General features: G+C 50.4%; 1 protein-coding gene across 4 annotated transcripts in view; it reads right to left on the bottom strand.

Annotated features, from left to right (window-relative positions):
* KMT2D (lysine methyltransferase 2D) overlaps positions 1-27,100 on the bottom strand; it is a 1,692,256-nt gene that overhangs the window by 1,264,416 nt on the left and 400,740 nt on the right. For all 4 annotated transcript variants that reach the window (XM_086963706.1, XM_086963708.1, XM_086963710.1 and 1 more), the window contains exon 9: positions 19,450-19,631. In XM_086963706.1, the coding sequence (XP_086819832.1) occupies positions 19,450-19,631 (182 nt within the window). The remainder of the gene's footprint in view (positions 1-19,449; positions 19,632-27,100) is intronic.

Genomic DNA, 27,100 nt, shown 5'->3' with positions numbered 1-27,100 from the left:
CGAAGGGCATGGATGTGCGGGAAGCAACACAGTGGCACAGGTGAAGAGCAACACGGACGGTGAGTCTGAAGGGCAGAGAAAAGCAAACCTGTGGAAGAGAGCAATGTGGCTCTGAAGGGAGTGCATGCTGTCTTGTAGGTACAGCATACCAGTTTCATGAATATAAGCAGTGTAAGGATACAAGCCATCTAATCAAAGGGACAGTAAAGAAGCAGTTCAAGGAAAGGGAAAAACCGAAGCAGAGGAACAAAGCTCTCAAACAAGAAGCAAATAAAAGATTGGCCAATTGACAAGATCAATCATGGAAAAAGCCTGCAAAGGCAAGCCTGATACAGAACAAGCCGAATTTATAGTATGCATGCAAAGAGCTGGAGAGAGAGTCATACTGAGACTGGTTCTGTTGTCTTTAAAAATGAGCAATCACTTTGTACATGCAGGGCAAAGGTCAACCCACTGGCATCTTATGCTATTTGAACACCTGCAAACCGAAAGAAATTGGGCTACAATCCTCAACATGTACTCTCATTAAGAATCAAAACTAGGGTGTGGTGCATTTCTCAGTCACACCTAGCACACTGACAGGGTCCTGTCAAAGCTATCAGAATTGATATTGAACCTCAGAGTCAAGCCATCTCACAGGATAGATAGATAATTGTCTAAAACTATAGTTCATAGGTTTAACTGAGGAATTAAACTCCTAGAATGCATTGTATAGTTGCATGAATTCAAAGAACTGGATTATGTTGTCCATAATAAGGTAGCGTCAGCAGGTACCCTTAAAATAACCCTAAGTATTCCTGGGCCTTGTCTTGTCCTTTGTGTGTGGTCCACGCTACTTCAGTTTCTTTGAGCTGGAGCTCACATCGAAACAGACAGTGCTGTTTAATATTATGGCCTCTGGTGAGAGAGCGCATATCTGCAGCCATTTTTCAACATTTAAAAGTCAGATACAGACTAGTTAAGAGTACTGTGTGATAAATAACTATTTAGAGAAAAAAATGGGCAATGGATTTTAAGTCTTCTTGACCGTCTTACCTTTTCCATTCATAAGTATGGTTTACAAGCCTCGCAAAGCATTGTTCAGTAAAAAGTCAAGACTGGCTTTTTAAGTGTCGCACGACATTGGGCTTATATCCCTGTTATGCTCCAAGCAATAGCATGTTTCACATTTTGAAGTTGCCTACTAAGAGAGGGTTGGTCAGGTCTAAAGTCCTGGAGCACAGTTTTAAAAATGATGATCATCATTAATTTGCTATTACCATCGAATCCATGCTGAAGGATGAAAAGTTGACTGGCTTACCTGCAGGACTGGACCCAAAATCCTGCATAGGGTAGAAACTCACTGAGCACACCTTCTACACAACACATTTTATTTCATGAGCACCACAAATTAATTCTGCTGAAATTACTATCATGCTGCAGTGATTAACAGAACAAAGTACAAATATTTGGAAACCCGAGGATTTTGGAACTAGAAAAAAATAAGTAGCCAAAATGAAGTAAGCAGCAAGCAATTCACCAACTAACCTACAACATTTGAAGCAATTTAGGAAGCAATTCAAAATGTAATCTCCAGTAAAAGAAGCAAATTGCATGTGCTTGCAATGTGATCCCAACAGTGTCCCTTTTATGTTTTCTGAATATTGATAAGATATTTGCAGACACTGATCCAATTTTTGCTGAGTTTGAATGGAAGATTTTATAAGTCCATTTTCTTTATCTATGTTAATATATTTCTAAAAACAATAGAATGTCATTCATGAATTCAACGGAGTTAAAGTGATGGAAGCAAAGACGTATTAAATAGTATAAGTAGCTATAGCTGGCATGAAATATGTCACATGAGCAAACATGATTCATTTTACGGGAAATCATTTTGTAGACAGATGAGATCAAATGAGGAGGCATAATTAAGACAAAATACTTATTCATGGACTGAAATGAAATCTATGTAAAAGGAAAACACTGATTAACAGGAACAATGTAACCTTTGCCACCTGGGATGAAAAAAAGGACGAGAATGGACTGTTAAGGAAATATCAGCTGAGATGAAAGTAGGGAGACTGGAGCCTAATGTAAAGCGCTTTAATACCACTAGGGTCGAGTTCCCACCATATTTATATACACATGCATGAAAAGGTTGGGGAGAGGGTACAGGAGCAGACAGGCGAAACACTAACGTTGATCATAAGGGTTGTGTAGGCACACTTTGGTGGAGGGAGGGGGAATATTCAAGGGAGGCAGCTGTTTAAACAAACTCAGGAAAAAGAACAAGCACTCGTGGAAGAAACTAAGAAGCCAATCAGCGACAGTAAAGAGACTATGCCCCAGGGGAGGGACAATGACAGGCTGGAAGGGCTAAAACAAATGGAGACAAAACAAAAAGCCATTGGTAAGCAATAGAGCGAAAGGCATTCTTGAGTAAGCTTTCCCAGTTCCAGAATATGTCTTTGCAACCGTACATCTGCCATGTCTTATATACTTTGACCTGAAAACCTTGCAGTCCAATTACAAAATTCTCCACAGTTTGAACACTGTTCATATGACACCGCGGCTCTGGCCACAGACATTTTTAAATTAGTAGCTATATTATGTAAACTTGGAGGAGGATATCTGCTCAACAGCCAAACATCATTTCCTTATCAAATGACATCAGCATGGCTTGAAGGCCAATCATGGCAGCTGCTCTGTAAAAGAGCTTCGCACCTCCACGGACTGAGTTCGCCAAACTTGGTGCCTTCCACCAAGATACTCCACCCCAGACTGAGCCATGGGATGTAGCAGCACCCTAACTATTGAGGAGCCTTGCTGGAGCTGCGCCGTGTGGGGCCTTGTGCTCAATACACGAAGAGCCTGTGCAGTATAAGAGAAACCTCTTGTCGGATTCCCCATCCCAAATGCTCCCATTGGTGCCTTTCCCCGTGGCGCCATAGCTGGGAATGAGCCCGGGACATGGCAATGAGATACCCTTTGATGTGCTCCACCGGGGTCGATTGGAATGACCAGTGCCAACGATCAAGGAGACTGCGCGGCCCGCAAAGTGGAGGCCATGGGGCAGACGCCTCTAGCAGCACCTATGACCTGGGTTCCGCAGATACAGTGGACTAAGGCCACACTGAACTGTACCCCCTACTTCCCCTGTGACCGCGGTTTGTCTGGTGGGCCGCGGGAAATGCCTGAACGGGGTCACTGTCAGAGGCTAAAGAGGGGGGCGCAACGGGACCTGGCAACAGGGGAGGACCCGGAGACCTTGATCCTTGTGCGCTGTCAGATGTAGGTACAGCTCGCGTACAGACGAGACAGACAGACAGACAGACAGACAGACAGACAGAGAGAGAGAGAGAGAGAGAGAGAGAGAGAGAGAGAGAGAGAGAGGTCCATCTCCAGGTGAGATGCAGGGTCGCACAACTGAGTTCCTTCCCCACAGCCTTCGCATCATCATGTTACGAGACAAACCCTCCGACTCTACGGCCCAGCATAAGATCGAAAAACATACCAAGCAGACTACAACGCTGGAGCAGGCTGGTGCCACAGGAGGAAGGGAACTTCACTCAGAGGGCCTCCAGATGGCCCCTCTCCTCAAAGCCATCCCACACCTCAAGGCAAAGATGGAGGGAAAGATAGGGGATGTAGGAACATGTCCCTTTTTGACATGGTCACCCTCATTTCTTGCCTAGTAATTGATGCAACCTTGTTTGAAGTGCACTGGGCTCCTGCTAACCAGGTCCACAGAGCCAGTATTTTTCACCGAAATTGACAACACCTTTAGCAACCCTGTAGGAAAGTAGCCCTTTCTGACATGGTCAACCCAACTTTTTCCCAGGTAACTGAAGTTATTTCGACTGGAAGTGCACTGGGTTCCTGTGAGAAAGTGCCATCTTTCTTTGGTATCAAATTTCTCAGCACATTAAACCCCCCCTGATGCCAGTGTGGGATTTAATGCCAAAAGCACGACAGAGGGCAACTTAGAGTTGTTCCCTGAACCCTGCCTACAATCCACGTCTGGTCTGAGAGGCTGCCTAGGCTGCCACACAGCAGACATGTTGCTGGACCGCTCGGTACAGAGCCATCCGCTCTCCTGGGCCTGCAACAATGCACGTCCTGGGCGAGGTGCTAGGTCTCCTCCCCCAGGATGGGCAGGGGAAGCTTCAAAGGCATGCCGCCTTTGTGAGCTTCTACAGGCCCCTCGCTGTACTCCGCAACTGGCCCCCACCAGTTCTGACCCCCACTCTGGCGGGAAGACTGGCGGGAAACCCAACGTGAGGAAAGGGGGTGTGCCAGCCTGTGCCAACTCCACCCTTCAGGTGTTCGAGGCGAGGTGAAGCACGACTCCGGGCTAAAGCCATCTTGAAGATGGGGAACCCTACCCAATAAGAGCTGGGCCCCTGCCCCCCTCCCACAGGAAAGGAGCAGGATAGGGGGTGTACTCACCCCAGGACAGGGACCCATTGGTCCATGCCCTTGCCCTACCTTAAACGCCACTAAATTTTGTATTTAGGGGCACCCTGAACCTTCCTTCCTCAGATCCCGATTTGAAAGTAAGAAAGAAGATCAATAAGACCTGCCGTACAGCTGCTAACAAGAGGACAACACCAACTGACTTGGCCCTCGCCCTACAGGCCTGTTGATCCTTGAACCTGCTATTGCTAAATCCCGGAGTCTCCTGCGGACAGCAACCTCGAAAACCCCGGAGGACCTGCCTGCATTGAACCTCTTACAGACTGAGACTCCCATGAGCAGTGGTTCTGCTCAAACAGCAATACCCCTGGTGCCAGCCAGGAAACGCGAAACCAGCACACTCTGCACCCGCCGAGCTCGGCCTGTGCCTGAGTGGGCAAAGGCCCAGAGGACATCCCCCTGGTGATTGTGACCTGGAATCCAGTGCCCAAGGACCCTCCTAGACGACCCAGACGACGCCTGCAGCCTTAGAGCAAGGGACCCATCTAACCACGACCAGCAAAGGGTAAAATTTCCCAACGTCAAGACTCCCCTGCCCCCGTCGCCCCACGACCCCCTGTGCCCAACTACTGTGTGCCGACCTATCCTACAAGATTCCAACTTTCCTCTCGAAGTGTTGGTCGCTCCTGAAGAATCTCCGTCCCCGAGCCTGCAGCCTTTGTTCATCTCCCAAGATCTCCATTGAAGAACATTGAGTGCCCGACAACTCAAAAGCGCCCTGCACCCAGCCTCCCGAGTGCCCCTGGCAGTGCAACCATTGTCCTAACTTACTCCCCGATTTGCCCTGAGCCAGTAACCAGGAGCCCAGCTCCCACAATGGGTGGCATGCTTGCCAACAGCCACCAACCGATGGCCCACTGCCTCTTATTGGATAACATTGGGCCCAACTATCTCTGCACAAGGCTGCCCCTGTGCCGCTGAGGGTGTACCAACTGTACCTACCTGACCCTGGGAACCCCCCCCCCCCTCCCGAGTCTGCCCGGAAGCTGAACTCTGCCAGTCGAGTACTTACCAAATGCCGATAACTCACTTTTCTTCCATAGATAACATTGACTGGTTTTACTTGAAAATTCTTGTGAGTGTGGACTTTGGGACCTTTTAAATATTCATCTAAAATCAGCCACACTACGAATTCGGATTCACTCACCTGTTATCAGCAGAGAACCCAGTGCTGCATGTTTTAGCCCAGCATTGACCCTGAAAAGTAGTACTTACCAGTAACTTGAATTTCCTTCCATATGAATCCATTGTAAGATTTTCACCAGAAAAGTTTCCATTTTCAAACCCTACAAATATTCCTTAAAAATCACCTGTATGACTTAAACGCATTCTTTCAATTGTTTACAGGAGATGCACCGGGGCTGGATCCAGGATTCAACCTGGAGTTAGAAAAAGTAACGATAACACTACTTACCTGCTAAGTGAATTTCCTCCAATAGGATAACATTGGTAATTCTAGGGGAAAAAGGTTTTAAGTGTCAACTTTTAAAATACAATAATATTCCTTAAAAATCACTACTGTAACCAAAACGCTTTTACTTAACTGTTAACAGGAGATGTCCCATGACTGAATCTAGGATCCAGTCCTGTGGTTAGAAAAGTAATCCATAAAGTAACTTATTGCATTTATCTAGAAATTCCAATTGAATTCAATGTTGCATTGTGTTTGAAATTCTGTTGCCTATTGCAACAACTATTGTAATCATAAGGAAAATGCTACTTACCAGTATGCATCTGTTCTTGGCATGTAGGGCTGCTGACATTCATATCTGTGCATAGATCGCCGCCTAGTGTTGGGTCCGGATGATTGCACCTTGTTGTCCTGGAAGAGTCTTCGAAGTATCACGAGATAGGTGACTCCTCCCCTGGACTACAGTGCGCATGGGCATCTTCTCCATCCTCAGATTGTTTTTCGCCACTGTGGCAGAGATAGAGATAGTAAAGTAAGAGATGGCCATGCAAAGAGTGAATGCTGCAGCTGCGACAGGCACCGGGGAGGAGGGCGGGCGATATGAATGTCAGCAGCCCTACATGCCAAGAACGGGTGCATACTGGTAAGTAGCATATTCCGTTCGAGGCATGTGGGCTGCTGAATTCATATCTGTGCATAGACTGTATAGAAGTATCTCCTCTAGTGGTGGTTACCTGTGCTAGCTGCAGCAGTTTGAAAAAGAGTTTTGAGGACAGCCTGGCTTACAGCAGCTTGTTGCTTTGCTTGTACGTCTACACAGTAGTGTTTTGTGAAAGTGTGTATAGTAGACCATGTGGCTGCTCTACATATGTCTTCAAGAGGAATATTCTCTAGGAAAGCCATGGATGCCCCCATTTTGCGCGTAGAGTGTGCTCTTGGAGGGGACAGTTAACGTGCGTTTAGCTTTTTGATAACATATTTGAATGCATTTAACTATCCATCTGGCTATTCCTGACTTTGATATGGGATTTCCTTTATGTTGTGGTGAAAAAGCAACAAATAATTGTTTTGTTTTTCTGAATGATTTAGTTCTGTCCACATAATAAAGCAGAGCTCTCTTTACATCTAGTGTGTGTAGGGCTCTTTCAGCTACCGACTGTGGATTTTGGAAGAACACTGGCAGTTCTATTGATTGATTGATATGGAAAGTGGATATGACCTTTGGCATGAACTTGGGGTTTGTTCTAAGTACTACCCTGTCAGCATGTATCTGCATGAAGGGTTCTTGAATTGTTAGTGCTTGTAGTTCGCTAACTCGCCTGAGTGAAGTAATGGCAATCAAGAATGCCACCTTCCATGTTAAGAATTGTAATTCGCATGAGTGCAGAGGTTCGAAAGGAGGTCCCATGAGTCTGGTGAGTACTATATTTAGGTTCCAGACTGATGAAGGTGGGTGTTTTGGAGGAATCACTCTTTTGAGACACTTCATCAAAACCTTGATTGCTGGTACCCGAAACAGTGAAAGGTGTTGTCTGTTTTTGAAGATATGCTGCTATAGCAGCGAGGTGTAGTTTTATAGAAGAGTATGCTAGGTTGCATCTTTGAAGATGCAGTAGGTAACATATAATGTTCTGTATGGAAGCATCTAATGGGTTGATTTGGTTATTGTTGCAGTAGATAACAAATCTCTTCCATTTAGCTGCAAAGCATGCTCTAGTAGTTGGTCTTCTTGCCTCCTTAATGATATTCATTCAGTCTGGAGGCAAGTTAAGGTATCCAAATTCTAAGACTTCAGGAGCCAGATCGCTAGGTTCATCTGATTGGTATCTGGGTGTCTGATTTCTCCATGGTTCTGAGTTAGAAGATGGGGTGTGAGGCGTAGACTTTGATGAGGAACTACTGAAAGCTCCAGGAACGTTGTGTACCATGGCTGTCTCGCCCATGTGGGAGCAACTAGGATCATTGTGAGTGACTGTTGCCGTAGTTTGCGTGCCACCAGCGGAATCAGCGGTGTTGGGGGAAAAGCGTACGCAAATCTGCCTGACCAGTTCATCCATATCGCATTGCCCTGTGACAACGGATGTGGGAACCTGGCGGCAAAGAACTGGCATTTTGAGTTTTCTTTTGTGGCAAACAGGTCTATCTCTGGGTGACCCCATTTTTTGAAGAAGAATCTCCCATTTGTGTAGTTGTTAGCTGTGTATGCTGAGCAGATCCGCTATTTGATTGTCTTTTCCTGGGAGGTGTTCTGCCAGGAGAGAGATGTTTTTTGGAATTGCCCACTTCCATATGCTCTGTGCCAAGTGGGACAGCTGTGGAGTGTGTTCCTCCCTGTTTCTGGATATAGTACATGGCTGTCATGTTGTCCGTCCGGATCAACACAGTCTTGTTGTACAAGTATTTCTGAAATGCTTTTAGGGCTAGAAATATTGCTAGCAACTCTAGTTGATTGATATGCAGGCTCTTTTGTTTGATTGTCCAGAGCCCTTGTACTGTGTAATGAAGTAGGTGGGATCCCAACCTGTCAGGGATGCGTCCGCTGTTAGTACTAGTTGTGGAACTTGCTTTTGGAACAGTCGCCCCTTGGAAAGGTTTTGTGGGTTCCACCACTCCAGAGTTGTAAGCGCGACTGTCTACCAACACTAAGTCTTTTAGTAGTCCTTGAGCTTGGTTCCACTTTCTTGCAAGGCACTCTTGCAGTGGACGCATTTGAAGTCGGGCATGGGGGACAATGAATATGCAAGAGGCCATCATGCCTATGAGCTGCATGAAGACTCGAGCTGGCAAAGAGTGTTGTGGCTGAAATTTGCGAATGAGCATTTGCATGCTGGTTATCCTCGCAGAGTTTGGATATGCCTTTGCCACTAAGGTATCTATCGTAGCTCCCAGATATTGTTGTGTGTGGGATGGTTGTAGGTGGGATTTTGGGTAGTTTATTGAAAAACCTAGGCTGTGTAGCAGCTGAAGTGTCTGAGACATGTCCCTTAGACACTGTTTGCACGATTTTGCTTGTATTAGCCAATCGTCTAGGTATGGAAACACGTGGATGTGTTGCCTCCTCAGATGTGCAGCTACTGTCGCTAAGCATTTTGTAAACACTCTTGGAGCCGTGGTTACCCCGAAGGGGAGAACCTTGAATTGGTAGTGTTGGCCTTCTATTGTGAACCTGAGATATTTTCTGTGAGCTGGATGGATGGGTATGTGAAAATACGCATCCTTGAGGTCCAATGTTGCTAGGAAGTCTCCTTGCTGGAGCAACGGGAGCACTTGCTGTAGTGTGATCATATGGAAGTGCTCCGACAGTATGTATTGATTTAGGGGTCTGAGGTCCAATATTGGTCTGAGGGAACCATCCTTCTTGGGAAAGCAGGAAGTATAGTGAGTATACTCTTGTCCCTTGGTGTTGGAAAGGGACTGGCTCTATGGCCCCCTTTTCGGGTATGCATTTCACCTCCTGTTGTAGCAGGGTGATGTGTTCTTTGGACATAGGACGGTGTCTGGGTGGTATGTTGGGTGGAGTAGAAGTGAGTTCTAGGCAATAATAATAATGGATAATTTGTCTCACCCACCTGTCTGTGGTAATTGCGATCCAGACTGGTAGGAATTGTTGGATTCTGCCTCCGACCGGTGTTAAATGGTCTGGAGGCAGTGTAATGAAGTCATTTTTTTGCGGTAGTGGAGGCTCTGGTGTTATTGCCTCCACGTCCTCTTCCCTTATTATTGTTGCCCCTATAACCTCCTCTGTTGGAGTTCTTGTTAAAGGAACCTTGGGTGTTGCTTTTGTATGTAGACGAGGTTTGTGAAGTATTGCCCCGTGTAGCTGCTCTGTATGAGGAGCGTCGAAAGGAACCTCTGTGTTGTTGAAACTGCAATGCACCCATTGATTTTGCAGTTTCTGTAGCCTTTTTCATTTTGTTTAAGATGGTGTCGACTGCAGGGCCGAAAAGGAAGTCTTGATTGACTGGTTGGTTAAGAATGGTGGATTGCACCTCGTTCTTAAAGCCAGAAATACGTAGACATGCATGTCTTCGTAGTAAGACGCTAGTGTTAATGGACCTGGCTGCAGTGTCAGCTGCGTCAAGCGCACATTTAATGGAGGCGTTTGTAATAAATTTTCCCTCCTGTATGACGTCATTAGCTTGGGCTTTGAAAGGCTTAGGCAGGCGTTGCATTAAACTTTCAAGCTGGTCATAGTGTGCTCTGTCGTAACAAGCTAGTAGTGCTTGTGTATTTGCAATTCTCCATGAACTGGAAGCCTGTGATGCTACCCTTTTACCCGAGGCCTCTAGTATTTTGGACTCTTTGTCAGGAGGTGGAGCTTCTGTTGTCTGTGAGTTGGCCCTTTTGCGTGCATTAGCCACTACTAGTGAGTCTAATGGTAACTGACCTCTGATATAAGTAGGGTCTGTAGGGGCCGCTCTATATTTCTTTTCAATCCTGGGCTTGATTACGCGTGCCCTGGCTGTATCTTTAAATATATCTGGTGTGTGTTTTAATACCCCTTTCAACATAGGAAGTGTTCTGATATTTTTCTCTGAAGTAGGGAATGTGTCAAATAAAAAATCTTCGTCTATAGGGTCATTATGCATGTCTACGTTGTGGTACCGCGGTGCCCTATCTATTAGCTGGTTGAAGACAATGGTGTCATCAGTAGGGGACGGCTTTGTTGAGTATGAGGAGGTGTCAGGGATGGGATGCGTGTCATATGGATCAGGTGGTTCATTCCATGGTTCATTTTGAGGGTTAGGATCCTCTGGATAGTCATAATCATGTTGAGGATCTTCCCCTGTGTCGCCCTCATTGTCCCCAGAGTGCGTAGGAGAGTAAGGAGCAAAAGATGTAGTAGGCATAGTGGGATAGAAAGGAATGACAGGTCTAGAGGGAGAAGTCTCAAAGTCCTTTTTCTTTAGAGGAATGGGGGAATGAGAGTCCGTGTCCAATGGCCTCTTCTTCTTGTGTAGGATTGTGACTTTACCAGTCTCAGGGTTTATATATATTTTTGCCTGATCCTCTGATGGATCTGAATGGAAGAGTTCTTCTTCGGCTTAGACTTTTTTGGATCGACTATTGCCTCTGGGTCGATAACCTTCTTTGGTTCGACGACTTTTGGTGCCTTATTGCTTTTTCTCAGCTCGGCCCCTTTGTCCGGGTCGACGAGTGATTGCGGATCGACCGGATCTTTAGGTTCGATACTCTTTATGTGCTCGAAAGGTTTTTTAGGTTGACTGTCTTGTCGAGTCGATGACTTTTTTCGGATCGACTTGTCTTTTAGGAGCACTTGTCTTTGGTTCAAGGCCTTTCTTTGGTTCGATAACCTTCTCTGGCTGGACCACAGGCTTCGGTACGACGCCCTTTGTGTCGACGACCTTCGGTTCGCAGACCTTCGGCACAGCGGCCTTCTTTGGGTCGACGGCCTTCTTCGGGTCGGCGCCCTTCTTCGGGTCGGCGCCCTTCTTCGGGTCGGCGCCCTTCTTCGGGTCGGCGCCCTTCTTCGGGTCGGCGCCCTTCTTCGGGTCGGCGCCCTTCTTCGGGTCGGCGCCCTTCTTCGGGTCGGCGCCCTTCTTCGGGTCGGCGCCCTTCTTCGGGTCGGCGCCCTTCTTTGGTTCGGCGCCCTTCTTTGGTTCGGCGCCCTTAGGCTGTACAGCCTTCTTCGGTTCGACGCCCTTCGGGTCGACTACCTTTTTGGGTTCTAGAACCTTCTTTGGGATAACGTTACTTGGACCTGGGGTCTCTGAAGGCTTAATCTTTATTTTCGGAGCCGAGCCGGACGGCGGGGCTGCTGAATGATGTTTTGGATCTTGGCTAAGGCCTTTAGGCGATGACTCGACCGGAGCCTTCTGTAATGGGGTAATTGGTGTCGGGGGCACTGTACTCACGGTTTACCCCGGTGGGATTTCGTCATCGGAGTCAGAGTGGTCCTCGACTGTAACGATCTCTAGATCCGAATCTTGCGCTTCTGGAAGATCTTGTTCATCCTCGAAGATGCTGTCTGGTTCCGGTGCCTGTTGCTGCATCTCTTGCCTAGCAGCCCGTCGAATCCGGATGTTTTTTTCCGAACGGAATTGGGCACAGGTTGGGCAGGTTTCTTCCTTGTGGTCTGGTGATAGGCACTTGTTGCATACTGTGTGTTTGTCAGTATGCGGGAATTTGGAGTGGCATTGTGGGCACCTTTTGAACGGGCTCCTTTCCATCAACAGCAGGCCCACGTGGCGTCGAGAAGGCCCAACGGCCCGCGTCGACGACCGGGTCGAGATGGAAAGCTTGATCGAGTCAAGAAGTACCGAACGAGAACAATACAGTCGAAGTCGAAGGCCTTTTGGCCTCTAGAAAAGATTAGTTTCGATTCTGAAGTTGGAGTATAGGAATAACATGCGAACCCAATGGCGGAAAAAAACTGAGGATGGAGAAGATGCCCATGCGCACTGTAGTCCTGGGGAGGAGTCACCTATCTCGTGATACTTCGAAGACTCTTCCAGGACAACAAGGTGCAATCATCCGGACCCAACACTAGGCGGCGATCTATGCACAGATATGAATTCAGCAGCCCACATGCCTCGAACAGTCTATTGCCTATTTGAAAAGTATTTAACTAAAGTAACTCATTCTGAGAAAGTATATTTTGATACCTTGTTGGTGCTAAAATAAAGCAACTATATATTTTGATACAAAACAATTGGCCTTGAGTTCAGTTCTTAAGTGTGTGAGACCATTTGCTGACTGAGTGTACAACAAATGCTTTACACTGTCCTCGGATACTGCCTTACTGCTCTACCAAGCTATCACTTTAGAGAGTAAGGGTATATATCTAACTTTAGCCTCTGCCAAACCTCTGAGGACTGTGGACTCTATACACACGGTAACTTACTTTGGTCCAGTATATATAGAGCCACTTTCTTACAGTTCCTGCTAACCAAGTTCCCAGTGCCAGAGAATTTCCCAAACCTCTATAATTGTTTCCCCAATTGGCTAAATCATTAGCACCCTCTAAGTCTCCAGTAAATGGTACCCCTGATACCTAGGGCCTGGGGGTATGAAAGAGGTCCCCCAAGAGCACCAGCAAAGCTGCCATTGCAGGTAGTGTGTCTTGGTGCAGAAAAAAGTGAAAACGCAACATGTTTTATCAATGCTGGGGTGGGTACACCAAAAGCGGGCAGTGGGAGGGAGGTATATGCCTCTCTGGTTGGCTGGGTCCCCCCCCCATCTTCAAGATGGTGGGGACAGAGTTGTGCTTCACCTGGTTTGCCTCCCCACCTGTGGGGTGGGGTTGGCAAAGGTGGGCACACCTTTCCTCACTTGGTTTTCCCCACCAATTCTCCCACCTAAAGTGGGGGTCAGAACCGGCGGCAAGCCTTTGAAGCTTCCCCTTCATGGACCATGCCCATCCTGGGGGAGGAGGCTTGCCACCTCGTCCCAGGATGTGTATTGTTTCAGACCCCCGAGAACAGCAGGCTCGCGACACAGGGGTCCAGAAACATGTCTGCTGGTGGCTGCTGGCGAGCAGCCACTCAGCCTGGACACTAGTGTTAGGTGGTATTTCAGGGGGCATCTCTAAGATGCCCTCTGTGTGCAGTTTTCATTAAATCTCACACTGGCATCAGTGTAGGTTTAATGTGCTGAGAAGCTTGATACCAAACTTCCAAGTTTTCAAGAAATCCATTATGGTGCTGTGGAGTTCGTAAAGACAAACTCCCAGTACCATATACTCTTAATGGCATTACTGTACTTACAATGTCTAAGAATGGGCTTAGCCACTGTTGGGGTGCAGGGCTCATGCACCTGTACCCTCACCACTGGCATAGTGCACCCAGCTAGAGGGGTGGCTGACCTATACCAGGTCAGTGGGTTGTAGGCATGGTACACAGGGATGTGTGCCATGTTGACTCTCCACTTTGTTCTGCACCAAAACACGCAGCCTGCAAAGGCAGTGAGTGTGTGCGTAGAGAGGTACAGGGCCTCCAAGGGTGGCACAATAAGTGCTGTAGCGCTTAAAGGCCTTCCCTGGCCACAGTGCCCTTTGTAGCTGTGGTACCATTTACAAGGGACTGACCTGTGGCCATACAGTACCAATTGGGTTTTGTTTTCAATGCAGTTTAGGGAAAGAACATAGGCCCTGGGTACCTGTTTGGCAGGAACCCAGGGCCCACTCAGTCAAAGTACATCAGCAGTTTAGCAAAATGTGGGGGCAACCATGCAAAAAGAGAGCACTTTCTTATACAGGGCACTAATAATTACATGTGAGGGCATACCTGCACGAGCAGATATGCAACTGTGCTGGTCAGTCATTCTACTGCCAGTGCAAGACAGAGAAGCCATTTTGAAACTTACTGAAGAAAACAAGTTCCCCAGCTACATTGTGGCTTCAGTGAAAATAGGAATGTTTTGTATCAAACATCTCTTAATGATAATCCCACACTTATTCCTATGAGAGATTTACCAATACATGCACCCAGAGGGCACCTTAGAGGTGACCTCTGAAAACCTACCAGCTTCTGATGTGCTCCCTGACTGGTTTCTGCCAGCCCGCCACCCAAGACGCTGTTCTGACCTTCTAGGGTGAGAGCCTCTGCTACCAGGAGGCCCAGAATTAAAGCCTGTCCGGAAAAAAGGGTTTCTTCACTGCACATCTCAATGCAAACATTAGCCTAATGGTATACTTGCTAGCCCCTTAAGCCTAGTGCATGCAGTGCTGGCAGCAATAGAACATGACTGGCATGTGAATGTAAAGGTGGTGGACCCAGCTATTTCATCATAGAAAACTAGGTGTTGGTCATTTTTGGGCCTAAATCTGCCCAGTGTTGAAGATCACGGTTGACCATTCCCATGTGTAGCTTTTACCTCGGAGTCTCTTGCACAAATAGGTTGATTGCACCCCATAAACAAGCAATGGAGCTTACTAAAGGGAAGGGTGTCCTGGAGGTATAAAAAGGAGCAGGAGGGCTGCAGTCAAGTACTCACTGCAATCACCCTTCCAAGTAGCTCTAAAATTCAGGTACGTCAACTTCCTAGAGCATGTACCTAGGTGGAGGTCCCCAGTCGAAGATGGCACCGGCGATCACAAAGGTACTCTAGACCCCATTGGTAGCATCATCTCCCCAAGGCTCCTTATTGAGAGGGGCTCCCGTCGGGGAAGCCCGCTTACTCCTTTACTCTTCGCACTTGTTAATGTTAATCTTTGATTATATTTATAGAGCCCCAATCACCAACTGTCACTAGGCGCTTGCAGCGTGGACCATGAGCCAGAAGTCCCCTGGTCCAGAGGATACTCAAAAGGAAGTAGCATGGTTTACATGCGCATATTGTCCGACAGCTTGTTCCAAATCTGGGGAATCACAACTGAGAAAGCCCCCCTCCCAATGTAGCTCTAATGAAGAGCGGGCAGGCTAGCCTCAGACGACCGGAGGTAGTGTCCAGGCACATAGGGCTCCAGATGGTCTTTGATATATTTGGGCGCAGCTCCATGCTGTGCTTTCTGCGCTATGCACAGATCCTTGAACCTGACCCTCTGCTTGATAGGGAGCCAATGTAGCTGTTTTCGTAGATGGGTAGCATGTGCTCTTCTTGGTAGTTTAAAAATTAGCCTTACTGCATCATTCAAGACTACCTGAAGTTTCCCCAGGAGTTTATCAGGGAGCCCTGTGTATACTGCATTGCTGTAGTCCTGTTGTGACAGTATTAGGGCCGTCACAACAGTACACATGGTAGAGAATGACAACAGGGTCCCAAGCTTGCAGAGTTGCCACAACAAACCTGTGCAGCCCCCCACTACAGCTGATACCGGATTGTTTAAGGTTAGTTTGGTGTCCAGTTTAATACCCAGGCTCTTTATGGCTGGCACTGGTGTCGGGGTAGTGCTGAGCTCTTGGCGCTAGAAGAGGTTGGACCACGGTGAGACCTCTATAGTTCGAGGCAGCACCTCTGTCTTATCCAGATTTACTTTCAGCGAGTTAGAGGTCATCCAGTTCATGGTGAGCCGGAGAATATTCTGGACGTTGAGCCATGCTTTAGGACAGTTATCAAATCGTACAATTAACTGGGTGTCGTCAGCGTAGTTTAACACCTGGCAATCCAATTTTGCCAGTGCTTCGAGCAGCGGCTGGAGGTAAATATTGAATAGCAAGGGGGACAGCGCACAACTTTTTGAGAGCGATTATCCAGGAAGGAGGTAATCCACTGGAGTACCGTCCCAGTGACTCCCAGCCGTCGGACAAGGGCCAGCAGCAGCGCATGGTCCACCGTGTCAAACATGGCTGAAAGATCTAATAAGATTAGTGCCAAGGGAATCTTGTCATTTGCTAGCCTCAGTTCATTCAGCACAGAGAGCATCACCAACTCAGTGCTGTTGTGGGCTCTGAATCTTGCTCGTCGTGTGTGTAACAGCTGATGTTTTTACAGGACGGCCGAGAGGGCTCTGAGCACGTGTTGCTCAAGAACTTTGGCCAGGAAAGGTAGCTGGGAGATCGGTCAGAAGTTTTTCCAATTTTTCATGTTTGCCCCAGCTTCTTTCAGCAGTGGGATCACCATGGCTTGTCGCGTTCTAATCTAGGACCCTGATCGATACTGTGACCTTATGCCCCTATCCGGCTATAAATCCATTTATTCCCTATATTGGCATAACCGTTCAAGTGCAATATTCAGAAACTCGTCTCTGGCCTCACACGAACAGAGCCACATTTCAGAATAGCTTTCTCTGCCACTTCCTTTGCAACCAATTAGTGCAATGACATAGCAGAAGTTACTATCTGAGATTCCTAGATTAACACTCCGAGTTCTTCAACAAGATAAAAACTCAGCGACCTGGAAATCCCCGCTTGCTGTGTTTTGATTAGTAATAGAACTCTAATGAGCACTGATAGACGATCACTTCCTAGTGACATCTTTATTGACGTCTTATGTCCAAAAACTTACGTCAAACAAGGCACCTTTCAGGTATAAATATTACCAACGTTGCCTTAAGCAAAGGCTGATGTTGCTGCTGTTTACGCTAATGCCATAGCTGTTAGCTGTTTGCTGTTGTCCGCTGCTGCTGTCTTCGCTGAAGCTGAAGAAGCTGTCATGCTGATGATACCATAGCTGCTATCGCTACTGCTATCGCTGCTAACTAGCGAACGATGGTGTGGTGAACCTAGGAGCTGAACGGCCGTCCCCCTGCAAGAGCCCAGCAGATGCAAGCTGCCCGCGGACGTTGCCCCATCTCCTCCTCCTCCTCGACGCGCTGAGAAGAGACGCTGTCTTTCTCCTGCAGAGAAATCCAGCTCCGGCGTTTCTAGTCTACCCTTGCGGGTGACTGGGATATCGACCCCCTGAAGGAGATACCAGACCTCCATCATTCTATTTCAGAGGTATGGTGTTGACTAAACCCTTAGAGAGAATTCTTGAAGCAAACCTAGGCAAAACCAACTTAAACTAAAGCTACTTACTTACTCCCCTCCCAAGTATTAGGCTTAGGTCAGGTACACTGGGGTAGGCGTAGTTAGAAGCACCAGTTGAGTATTTTAGCCTAATGTATATATGAATGTATATATGTTTTATTCATTTTAAACCATTGTATGGCTAAGAAACCATATCAATGCTTTTACAGTATTATTTCGTCATACTCATCTTACTGTACGTATTTTTTATAATAACAAGTCTTGCAATTGTGGCAATTCATTTCTCTTGTACGAGAAGAAAGACTGTTCAATAAATGTTACCCTTTATTGAAAACGCCCGTCTCTCTATTCTCTACATATTGTGAAAGTAAACTGCACAACCACTGACTGAGTAAAATAACTGTCTATTGTTTCACACGACCCTAGAGATTGACTCTTGATCTGAGGAGCAAAGTTGTCATGTTGCACGGTTGTTGGAAAACTGAATCCCTTCTTGGCTGTGCCAGGGAAACTGATCACTTCCTATTCAGTCAAGAAAGTTTCCAGTGACCTCTGAGCTAGTTGGTAACAACCCCAATTAAGTTTAACATAGTCAGTGGAGGCCTGGAAGATCCGCACTTCTACGTCGATACTACTGTTTATGTTATTCCAATGCGCAGGGCCTATTGGGAAAATAGGAACTACACTACAGGCTTCTTTAAATTTTTGAGGTACCTTCTGTGTAGTCAAGGAGAGATTCATTAGGGACAGCACTTCTGACTTGTCATAGAGCCCCTTGCAAAATGAGTGAGAGTCGAAGCCCTGCTCCGCAATTTCTAGTGCTTTTAGACAGTGAGCAACAGAATTCCACAGTGCACTGATGATGATTTTCTTTTTCTGGATGACCTTCCTAACTCTTTGCAGAGAGCTCTGAAATTCTTGAACAACTCCGGAATCTACTCAAGCCTCCAGAAGAACAAAGACAAGTCATCTACATATCTCATGCAACTATCATACCAATGGGCCATGGAACTGCAAGTGCTCCCACAGAGGTTTGAGTAATTGAGTGTACATCTCGGAGGACAAATACCGGGTGTATAACTACAACCTCTACTCTTAACTGGAGATATTAAATTCTGGAACTCACTTCCACTGTCTTTGTTCGGTCATTTAGCAATTTTAAAGATGATCTTCCTGCAGAGCCTATTGTATCAACTTCAGAACTTTCTGTTTCTGGTGACGAAATTCTTCCCCAGGGCAAAATGCTCAGTTATGAAAGCTTTTGTCTAACACTGGGATACTCCGTATAGCCTTGCAAAATGTTGCAAACCCATCTTTGAGGGGGGCCTTCCCACCCTGGACCTATATGACAGAGCGGTGCTTCTGTTGGTGCTCAATGATTGGTGGCAGCAGTCTGGACAGAGACCGCAAAAAGCCACACAATTCTGGCTCATTCAATTCAATTTACTGCACCGCACATACCTTACCAGGACACAACTAACCCATGTGGGATTTATCAGCATCGCCAACGCTGCAATGATAACTGGTATTTAGTCCCCACCATTTAGAGTTATGTCCTGTCGCATTTTTGGCAGGGGGTGCTGGGGACTGTTTTGGGCTGGAGGGTACCCAGGGAGCCAAAGCTGACCCTCCTCCATGTAGTGTAAGGCGGAGGGGGTAACAGAAATAAGAGGACGTTACTCTGGTTCGGATTGCTAGTAGCCAAAAGGGACATTGCGAGGGTGTGGAAGAGTGCAGATGCCCTCGTCAAGGGAGGAATTGGCAAAGGGCATGGATTTCTGTACGGACCTGGAACACCCGATATAGCAGGCTAGAGGATGCCCCCGTAAACATGTCAAGTTATGGAAAGACTGGGTGGAACAGAAGGAACATAGAACATGGCCAGTCTAAGCCCTGGCTCATTAAAAGATTTGCACTCCTTTGAACCTATACCAGGTTGAGACCTGGGGTAGGGATACACTGGCTCCTTGGTCTACTGTAGTTCTTTCATACGCTACGATCTTTCGGATTATGGCTCTCTGGCTTCTGGGACATGAATATACTGCTCCAATTGGGTTTGTGGTATGATGATGCAAATTTGTTACCACCCTTTGTATGCTTTGTGCCAGGCTTGGCTCCTGTTCTTTTTTGCTTAATACAAAACCAATATAATGTTAAATAAAATAAAAAAACAGATGACCTCCACCAAATAATTTCTAGTGTGTGGCTTACCTGTGGCACCTTGGACAGCGCTGCATGGTGTCAACATGACCAACTGAGCCGCACGAAGCACACTCCACATCCTGATTGCACTGCTGTTGGCAATTCTCGCACAACGAGTAATTCTCGTACCACTGGCAGGCGGCATCCATCTGACCTGACCAAGCACCACAACCTTTGCAGATGCGACAGTTCTAAAAGGGCAGAAAATGGGCATTAGAAGCATTGCACAGTACCCCTCTCAATCACACATATGGGCATATTTGTGCTATATCACGGAAGACAGCGAGTCCTTAAAAAAGCATATCGAGTTCGTTCCACTGAAGTTAAACTGCATCTTTGGAATTTTGTGTTCAGCTCAACAGCAGCACATGCTCAATGGAAATCGGATAATAAGCATTGCATTCTCTCCAAGGTATCAAGATCTGGTCACCTACCCTGTCCTATTAAATGGATACATCAATTTCTCATCTACTCAACTGTACTGAAATGCATTCTATCCAATACAAAATATTACGATAACAAAAATGTCACTATGTAGGTGTTGGGATGTAAGACCACTGCAGAGGTTTGAGAAGCTGTGCTTGCAACTCTGCCATAGCAACAGTTCTGGTCAACCCTACGTTTTACAGTAATGAGCTTGCTAATCTGAGCAGTGCATAGAAATGATTCTCTCTCACGTTGTGATTTTGGTGACAGAGGTGGACGTTCACATGAAGAGGCATAAAAAGTTAACCCTTTGAAAAAAGTGAAACCTTCTGAAAAAAGTTAACCCTTTTACAATTGTCCTCTCTAAACGTGTTATGTGGGGCAGAGAGTGACAGCTAGCGATTCCTAGTGATCACTTGTACCCGTGAGAGAAATGTTTTTCAGATACCCCTATAAAAGCTCTGCTACAGTCCACCAAAAAAGGGATTCCTGGACTTCAGTAACTATGAGACATGTACAAAACGTGCCTGTACTGTACATCCAGCAAGTGTGAGCTTTCCCCAGGTGTGGCCAACATAGATTCAAGAAGGTATTTCATGCCAAAGTTTCAGGATGCCAAAGTAAGTGACATACTTTGAATCATAGTGCTAATAATTTCTACAGTTGGTGGTTTCCCGGACATTCTGGCACTGGATCCAGCACTACTTGATATATATTGGACACATTTGCTTTACTATGTTGACAATGGACTGATGAGTGGTGCACTCGAGGGGGGCGGGGGGCTGGGGGGGGGGGGGGGGGACGTCGGGTGATGGAATGAGTGAGGCAGTGACACAGATAAGACATATTATAAGAGATAACAAGCATTTGCAATGCAATAGGTCTCACATTAGGAACGTTTGAGCTATTGGTATTGTAAATGACAAATATTGTATTTATGTGTTGGTTCTGAAAATAGTGAAATGAATAGCTTTGTCATTTACAATGCTAATAGTTTTAACTTTCGCAAATGTGACACTTATAGCATTTGTAATTCAATAGGTGTTGTATTTACATGACTTAGATGTATTGATATTACAAATAACAATGGATTTTAATGTTTTCAAATATTTAATACCTAAATAAAAGTATTGTAATTTATAATGGTAATAGCTTTAACTTTTGCAAATAACTTTTGTGAAGATTACGTTTAGTATATTTTATTGTGTCGAAAATCCAAGAACAGAAGTGAAATATTAACATCTTTTTGTGACATTTGTAATAAAGCTTGAAACATTGATAAAACGTAATTGAACCAGTAGTTGTTGAATGGTTGCACAGATTGATGCTGTGGTGGCGCAGATTTATGTTGTGGTGGCGACGAGTGATAATGTGGCGTTCAGTCATGCTGTTTTAGCGCATAGTGATGCTGTGGTGCCCCCCGAGTGATGCTGTGGTGCCCCCCCGAGTGATGCTGTGGTGCCCCCCGAGTGATGCTGTGGTGCCCCCCCCGAGTGATGCTGTGGTGCCCCCCCCCCGAGTGATGCGGTGGTGCCCCCCCCCCCGAGTGATGCGGTGGTGCCCCCCCCCCCCGAGTGATGCGGTGGTGCCCCCCCCCCCCGAGTGATGCTGTGGTGCCCCCCCGAGTGATGCTGTGGTGCCCCCCCGAGTGATGCTGTGGTGCCCCCCCCGAGTGATGCTGTGGTGCCCCCCCTGAGTGATGCTGTGGTGCCCCCCCTGAGTGATGCTGTGGTGCCCCCCCTGAGTGATGCTGTGGTGCCCCCCCTGAGTGATGCTGTGGTGCCCCCCCCGAGTGATGCTATGGTGCCCCCCCCCCGAGTGATGCTGTGGTGCCCCCCCCCCGAGTGATGCTGTGGTGCCCCCCCGAGTGACGCTATGGTTGCCCCCCCCCCCCCGAGTGATGCTGTGATGCCCCCCGAGTGATGCTGTGGTGCCCCCCGAGTGATGCTAGTGATGCTGTGGTTCCCCCCCCCGAGTGATGCTGTGGTGCCCCCCCCCCCGAGTGATGCTGTGATGGCCCCCCCCCCCCGAGTGATGCTATGGTGCCCCCCCGAGTGATGCTATGGTGCCCCCCCCCCGAGTGATGCTATGGTGCCCCCCCCCGAGTGATGCTATGGTGCCCCCCCCCCCGAGTGATGCTATGGTGCCCCCCCCCCCCCCCGAGTGATGCTATGGTGCCCCCCCCCCCCCCCCGAGTGATGCTATGGTGCCCCCCCCCCCCCCCCGAGTGATGCTATGGTGCCCGCCCCACCCCCCCCCCGAGTGATGCCATGGTGCCCGCCCCCCCCCCCCCCCAGAGTGATGCCATGGTGCCCCCCCCCCCCCGAGTGATGCCATGGTGCCCCCCCCCCCCGAGTGATGCCATGGTGCCCCCCCCTCCCCCGCCCCCGAGTGATGCTATGGTCCCCCCGAGTGATGCTATGGTACCCCCCCCGAGTGATGCTATGGTACCCCCCCCGAGTGATGCTATGGTGCCCCCCCCCCGAGTGATGCTATGGTGCCCCCCCCCCGAGTGATGCTATTGGTGCCCCCCCCCCCCCCGAGTGATGCTATGGTGCCCCCCCCCCCCCCGAGTGATGCTATGGTGCCCCCCCCCCCCGAGTGATGCTATGGTGCCCCCCCCCCCCCCCGAGTGATGCTATGGTGCCCCGCCCCACCCCCCCCCCCGAGTGATGCCATGGTGCCCGCCCCACCCCCCCCCCGAGTGATGCCATGGTGCCCCCCCCCCCCCGAGTGATGCCATGGTGCCCCCCCCCCCGAGTGATGCCATGGTGCCCCCCCCCCCCCCCCGAGTGATGCTATGGTCCCCCCGAGTGATGCTATGGTACCCCCCCCGAGTGATGCTATGGTACCCCCCCCCCCCCCGAGTGATGCTATGGTGCCACCCCGAGTGATGCTGTGGTGCGCCCCCCCCCCCCGAGTGATGCTATGGTGCGCCCCCCCCCCCCGAGTGATGCTATGGTGCCCCCCCCCCCCCCGAGTGATGCTGTGGTGCCCCCGAGTGATGCCATGGTGCCCCCCCCCCCCCCCCCGAGTGATGCTATGGTGCCACCCCGAGTGATGCTGTGGTGCGCCCCCCCGAGTGATGCTATGGTGCGCCCCCCCCCCCCCCCGAGTGATGCTATGGTGCGCCCCCCCCCCCCGAGTGATGCTATGGTGCGCCCCCCCCCCCCCCCCCGAGTGATGCTATGGTGCGCCCCCCCCCCCCCCCCCGAGTGATGCTATGGTGCGCCCCCCCCCCCCCGAGTGATGCTATGGTGCGCCCCCCCCCCCCCCCCCCCCGAGTGATGCTATGGTGCGCCCCCCCCCCCCCGAGTGATGCTATGGTGCGCCCCCCCCCCCCCCGAGTGATGCTATGGTGCGCCCCCCCGCCCCCCCGAGTGATGCTATGGTGCGCCCCCCCCGAGTGATGCTATGGTGCCCCCCCCCCCCCGAGTGATGCTATGGTGCCCCCCCCCCCCCCCCCGAGTGATGCCATGGTGCCCGCCCCCCCCCCCCCGAGTGATGCCATGGTGCCCCCCCCCCCGAGTGATGCCATGGTGCCCCCCCCCCCCGAGTGATGCCATGGTGCCCCCCCCCCCCGAGTGATGCTATGGTCCCCCCGAGTGATGCTATGGTACCCCCCCCCCCCCGAGTGATGCTATGGTGCCACCCCGAGTGATGCTGTGGTGCGCCCCCCCCCCCCCGAGTGATGCTATGGTGCGCCCCCCCCCCGAGTGATGCTATGGTGCCACCCCCGAGTGATGCTGTGGTGCGCCCCCCCGAGTGATGCTATGGTGCGCCCCCCCCCCCCCCTGAGTGATGCTATGGTGCGCCCCCCCCCCCCTGAGTGATGCTATGGTGCGCCCCCCCCCCCCCCCTGAGTGATGCTATGGTGCGCCCCCCCCCCCCCCCCGAGTGATGCTATGGTGCGCCCCCCCCCCCCCCGAGTGATGCTATGGTGCGCCCCCCCCCCCCCCCCGAGTGATGCTATGGTGCGCCCCCCCCCCCCCCGAGTGATGCTATGGTGCGCCCCCCCCCCCCCCGAGTGATGCTATGGTGCGCCCCCCCCCCCCCCGAGTGATGCTATGGTGCGCCCCCCCCCCCCCCCCGAGTGATGCTATGGTGCGCCCCCCCCCCCCCCCCGAGTGATGCTATGGTGCGCCCCCCCCCCCCCGAGTGATGCTATGGTGCGCCCCCCCCCCCCCCGAGTGATGCTATGGTGCGCCCCCCCCCCCCGAGTGATGCTATGGTGCGCCCCCCCCCCCCCCGAGTGATGCTATGGTGCCCCCCCCCCCCGAGTGATGCTGTGATGCCCCCCCGAGTGATGCTGTGGTGCCCCCCCCCCTGAGTGATGCTGTGGTGCCCCCCCCCTGAGTGATGCTGTGGTGCCCCCCCCCCCTGAGTGATGCTGTGGTGCCCCCCCCCTGAGTGATGCTGTGGTGCCCCCCCCCTGAGTGATGCTATGGTGCCCCCCCCCCTGAGTGATGCTATGGTGCCCCCCCCCCTGAGTGATGCTATGGTGCCCCCCCCCCTGAGTGATGCTATGGTGCCCCCCCCTGAGTGATGCTGTGGTGCCCCCGAGTGATGCTATGGTGCCCGCCCCCCCCCCCGAGTGATGCCATGGTGCCCCCCCCCCCCCCGAGTGATGCCATGGTGCCCCCCCCCCCCGAGTGATGCTATGGTACCCCCCCCCCCCCGAGTGATGCTATGGTGCCCCCCCCCCGAGTGATTCCATGGTGTGCACCCCCCCCCCCCGAGTGATGCTATGGTGCCCCCCCCCCCCGAGTGATTCCATGGTGCCCCCCCCCGAGTGATTCCATGGTGCCCCCCCCCCGAGTGATTCCATGGTGCCCCCCCCCCGAGTGATGCCATGGTGCCCCCCCCCCCCCCGAGTGATGCTATGGTGCCCCCCCCCCCGAGTGATGCTGTGATGCCCCCCCGAGTGATGCTGTGGTGCCCCCCCGAGTGATGCTGTGTTGCCCCCCGAGTGATGCTGTGATGCCCCCCCGAGTGATGCTGTGGTGCCCCCCCGAGTGATGCTGTGGTGCCCCCCCCCCTGAGTGATGCTGTGGTGCCCCCCCCCCCTGAGTGATGCTATGGTGCCCCCCCCTGAGTGATGCTGTGGTGCCCCAGAGTGATGCTGTGGTGCCCCCGAGTGATGCTATGGTGCCCGCCCCCCCCCCGAGTGATGCCATGGTGGCCCCCCCCCCCGAGTGATGCCATGGTGCCCCCCCCCCCCCCGAGTGATGCTGTGGTGCGCCACCCCGAGTGATGCTATGGTGCGCCCGCCCCCCCCGAGTGATGCTATGGTGCGCCCCCCCCCCCCCCCGAGTGATGCTATGGTGCGCCCCCCCCCCCCCCCGAGTGATGCTATGGTGCCCCCCCCCCCCCGAGTGATGCTGTGATGCCCCCCCGAGTGATGCTGTGGTGCCCCCCCGAGTGATGCTGTGGTGCCCCCCCCCTGAGTGATGCTGTGGTGCCCCCCCCCCTGAGTGATGCTGTGGTGCCCCCCCCCTGAGTGATGCCATGGTGCCCCCCCCCCTGAGTGATGCTATGGTGCCCTCCCCCCTGAGTGATGCTATGGTGCCCCCCCCCTGAGTGATGCTATGGTGCCCCCCCCTGAGTGATGCTGTGGTGCCCCCGAGTGATGCTATGGTGCCCGCCCCCCCCCCCCGAGTGATGCCATGGTGCGCCCCCCCCCCCGAGTGATGCCATGGTGCCCCCCCCCCCCCCCGAGTGATGCCATGGTGCCCCCCCCCCCCCGAGTGATGCTATGGTACCCCCCCCCCCCCGAGTGATGCTATGGTGCCCCCCCCCCCGAGTGATGCTATGGTGCACCCCCCCGAGTGATGCTATGGTGCCCCCCCCCCCGAGTGATTCCATGGTGCCCCCCCCCCCCCCCGAGTGATTCCATGGTGCCCCCCCCCCCCCCGAGTGATTCCATGGTGCCCCCGAGTGATTCTATGGTGCCCCCGAGTGATTCTATGGTGCCCCCGAGTGATTCTATGGTGCCCCCGAGTGATTCCATGGTGCCCCCGAGTGATTCCATGGTGCCCCCGAGTGATTCCATGGTGCCCCCGAGTGATTACATGGTGCCCCCCGGGTGATTCCATGGTGCCCCCCGGGTGATTCCATGGTGCCCCCGGGTGATTCCATGGTGCCCCCGGGTGATTCCATGGTGCCCCCGGGTGATTCCATGGTGCCCCCGGGTGATTCCATGGTGCCCCCGGGTGATTCCATGGTGCCCCCGGGTGATTCCATGGTGCCCCCGGGTGATTCCATGGTGCCCCCGGGTGATTCCATGGTGCCCCCGGGTGATTCCATGGTGCCCCCGGGTGATTATGTGGTGATGCGATAGATAGAGTGCGATAGATAGAGGGACACAAGGGGGATGGGAAGAGTCTTACATTGGACAGCAGGCCAGTCACATCGTCATAAATAAAATACATGTTTTGGGTTGAAAGGGACAGAGCAGCACGGCACTAGTCGCACTTTCCACCGCTATCCCTCTAGTTGTGTTTTACTAATCAAAAAGTTGTTACTCTACAAAGTTTCACTCCAAATGTGTGCTATTGCAACAGTCAGCAGATCAAAGCGGAACAGACTAAATTAAAATTAACCTGGTTTCTACAGTGATATGCCATGACTCCCAGGTTTGCCCAAATCTAGTCCATTCTAATGTTAAGAAAAGCACTATTCAAATATGAAACTGTAGCGCACACACATGCTGTAACAGTTTTGCTACCTTACGATATGCTAATACGTTTAGGGGTGTAACTACTCCAAGGTGTTGAAATCTATCATAGCCACGCATTTCATTGAAGCTCAAAACAGAAGAGATTAATTAAAAGCTTGCATTCTAGAGGTAGTAGAAAAAAAAACAGGTACAGACAATAAAAAAACTCTTAAAACGAGAAAATCACTGGATTTATCACTTGGAAACCATGAAACCCAAAGGATTGAATGAAAGAATTGAATTTTTGTGTTACTTATATTTGGTCATGATTAAGTTGTATATATTGCTTGTGGTATAACCCTGACGGCGTTTATTAATTGAAGCATGTGGAATTATATTCCTGTAATTCATTTAAAGAGGGTAATGTGTAAATTTTTTGGTTTTTTTTTTCCATCGTATCTATAAAGCATCAACAGATTCAAAACAGTTTATTTTTCGAGTCAATCTCACTTTAAAAACAACGTACACGTTTCCGCATAGTACATTTTTTATTACATCAAGATGCCGACATGCGTA

The sequence above is a fragment of the Lissotriton vulgaris genome, chromosome 1_1 (assembly GCF_964263255.1).
Source record: "Lissotriton vulgaris chromosome 1_1, aLisVul1.2, whole genome shotgun sequence".
Classification (NCBI taxonomy): domain Eukaryota; kingdom Metazoa; phylum Chordata; class Amphibia; order Caudata; family Salamandridae; genus Lissotriton; species Lissotriton vulgaris.
Note: the sequence above shows the minus strand (reverse complement) of the source record. Positions and strands in the feature narration are given on the sequence as shown.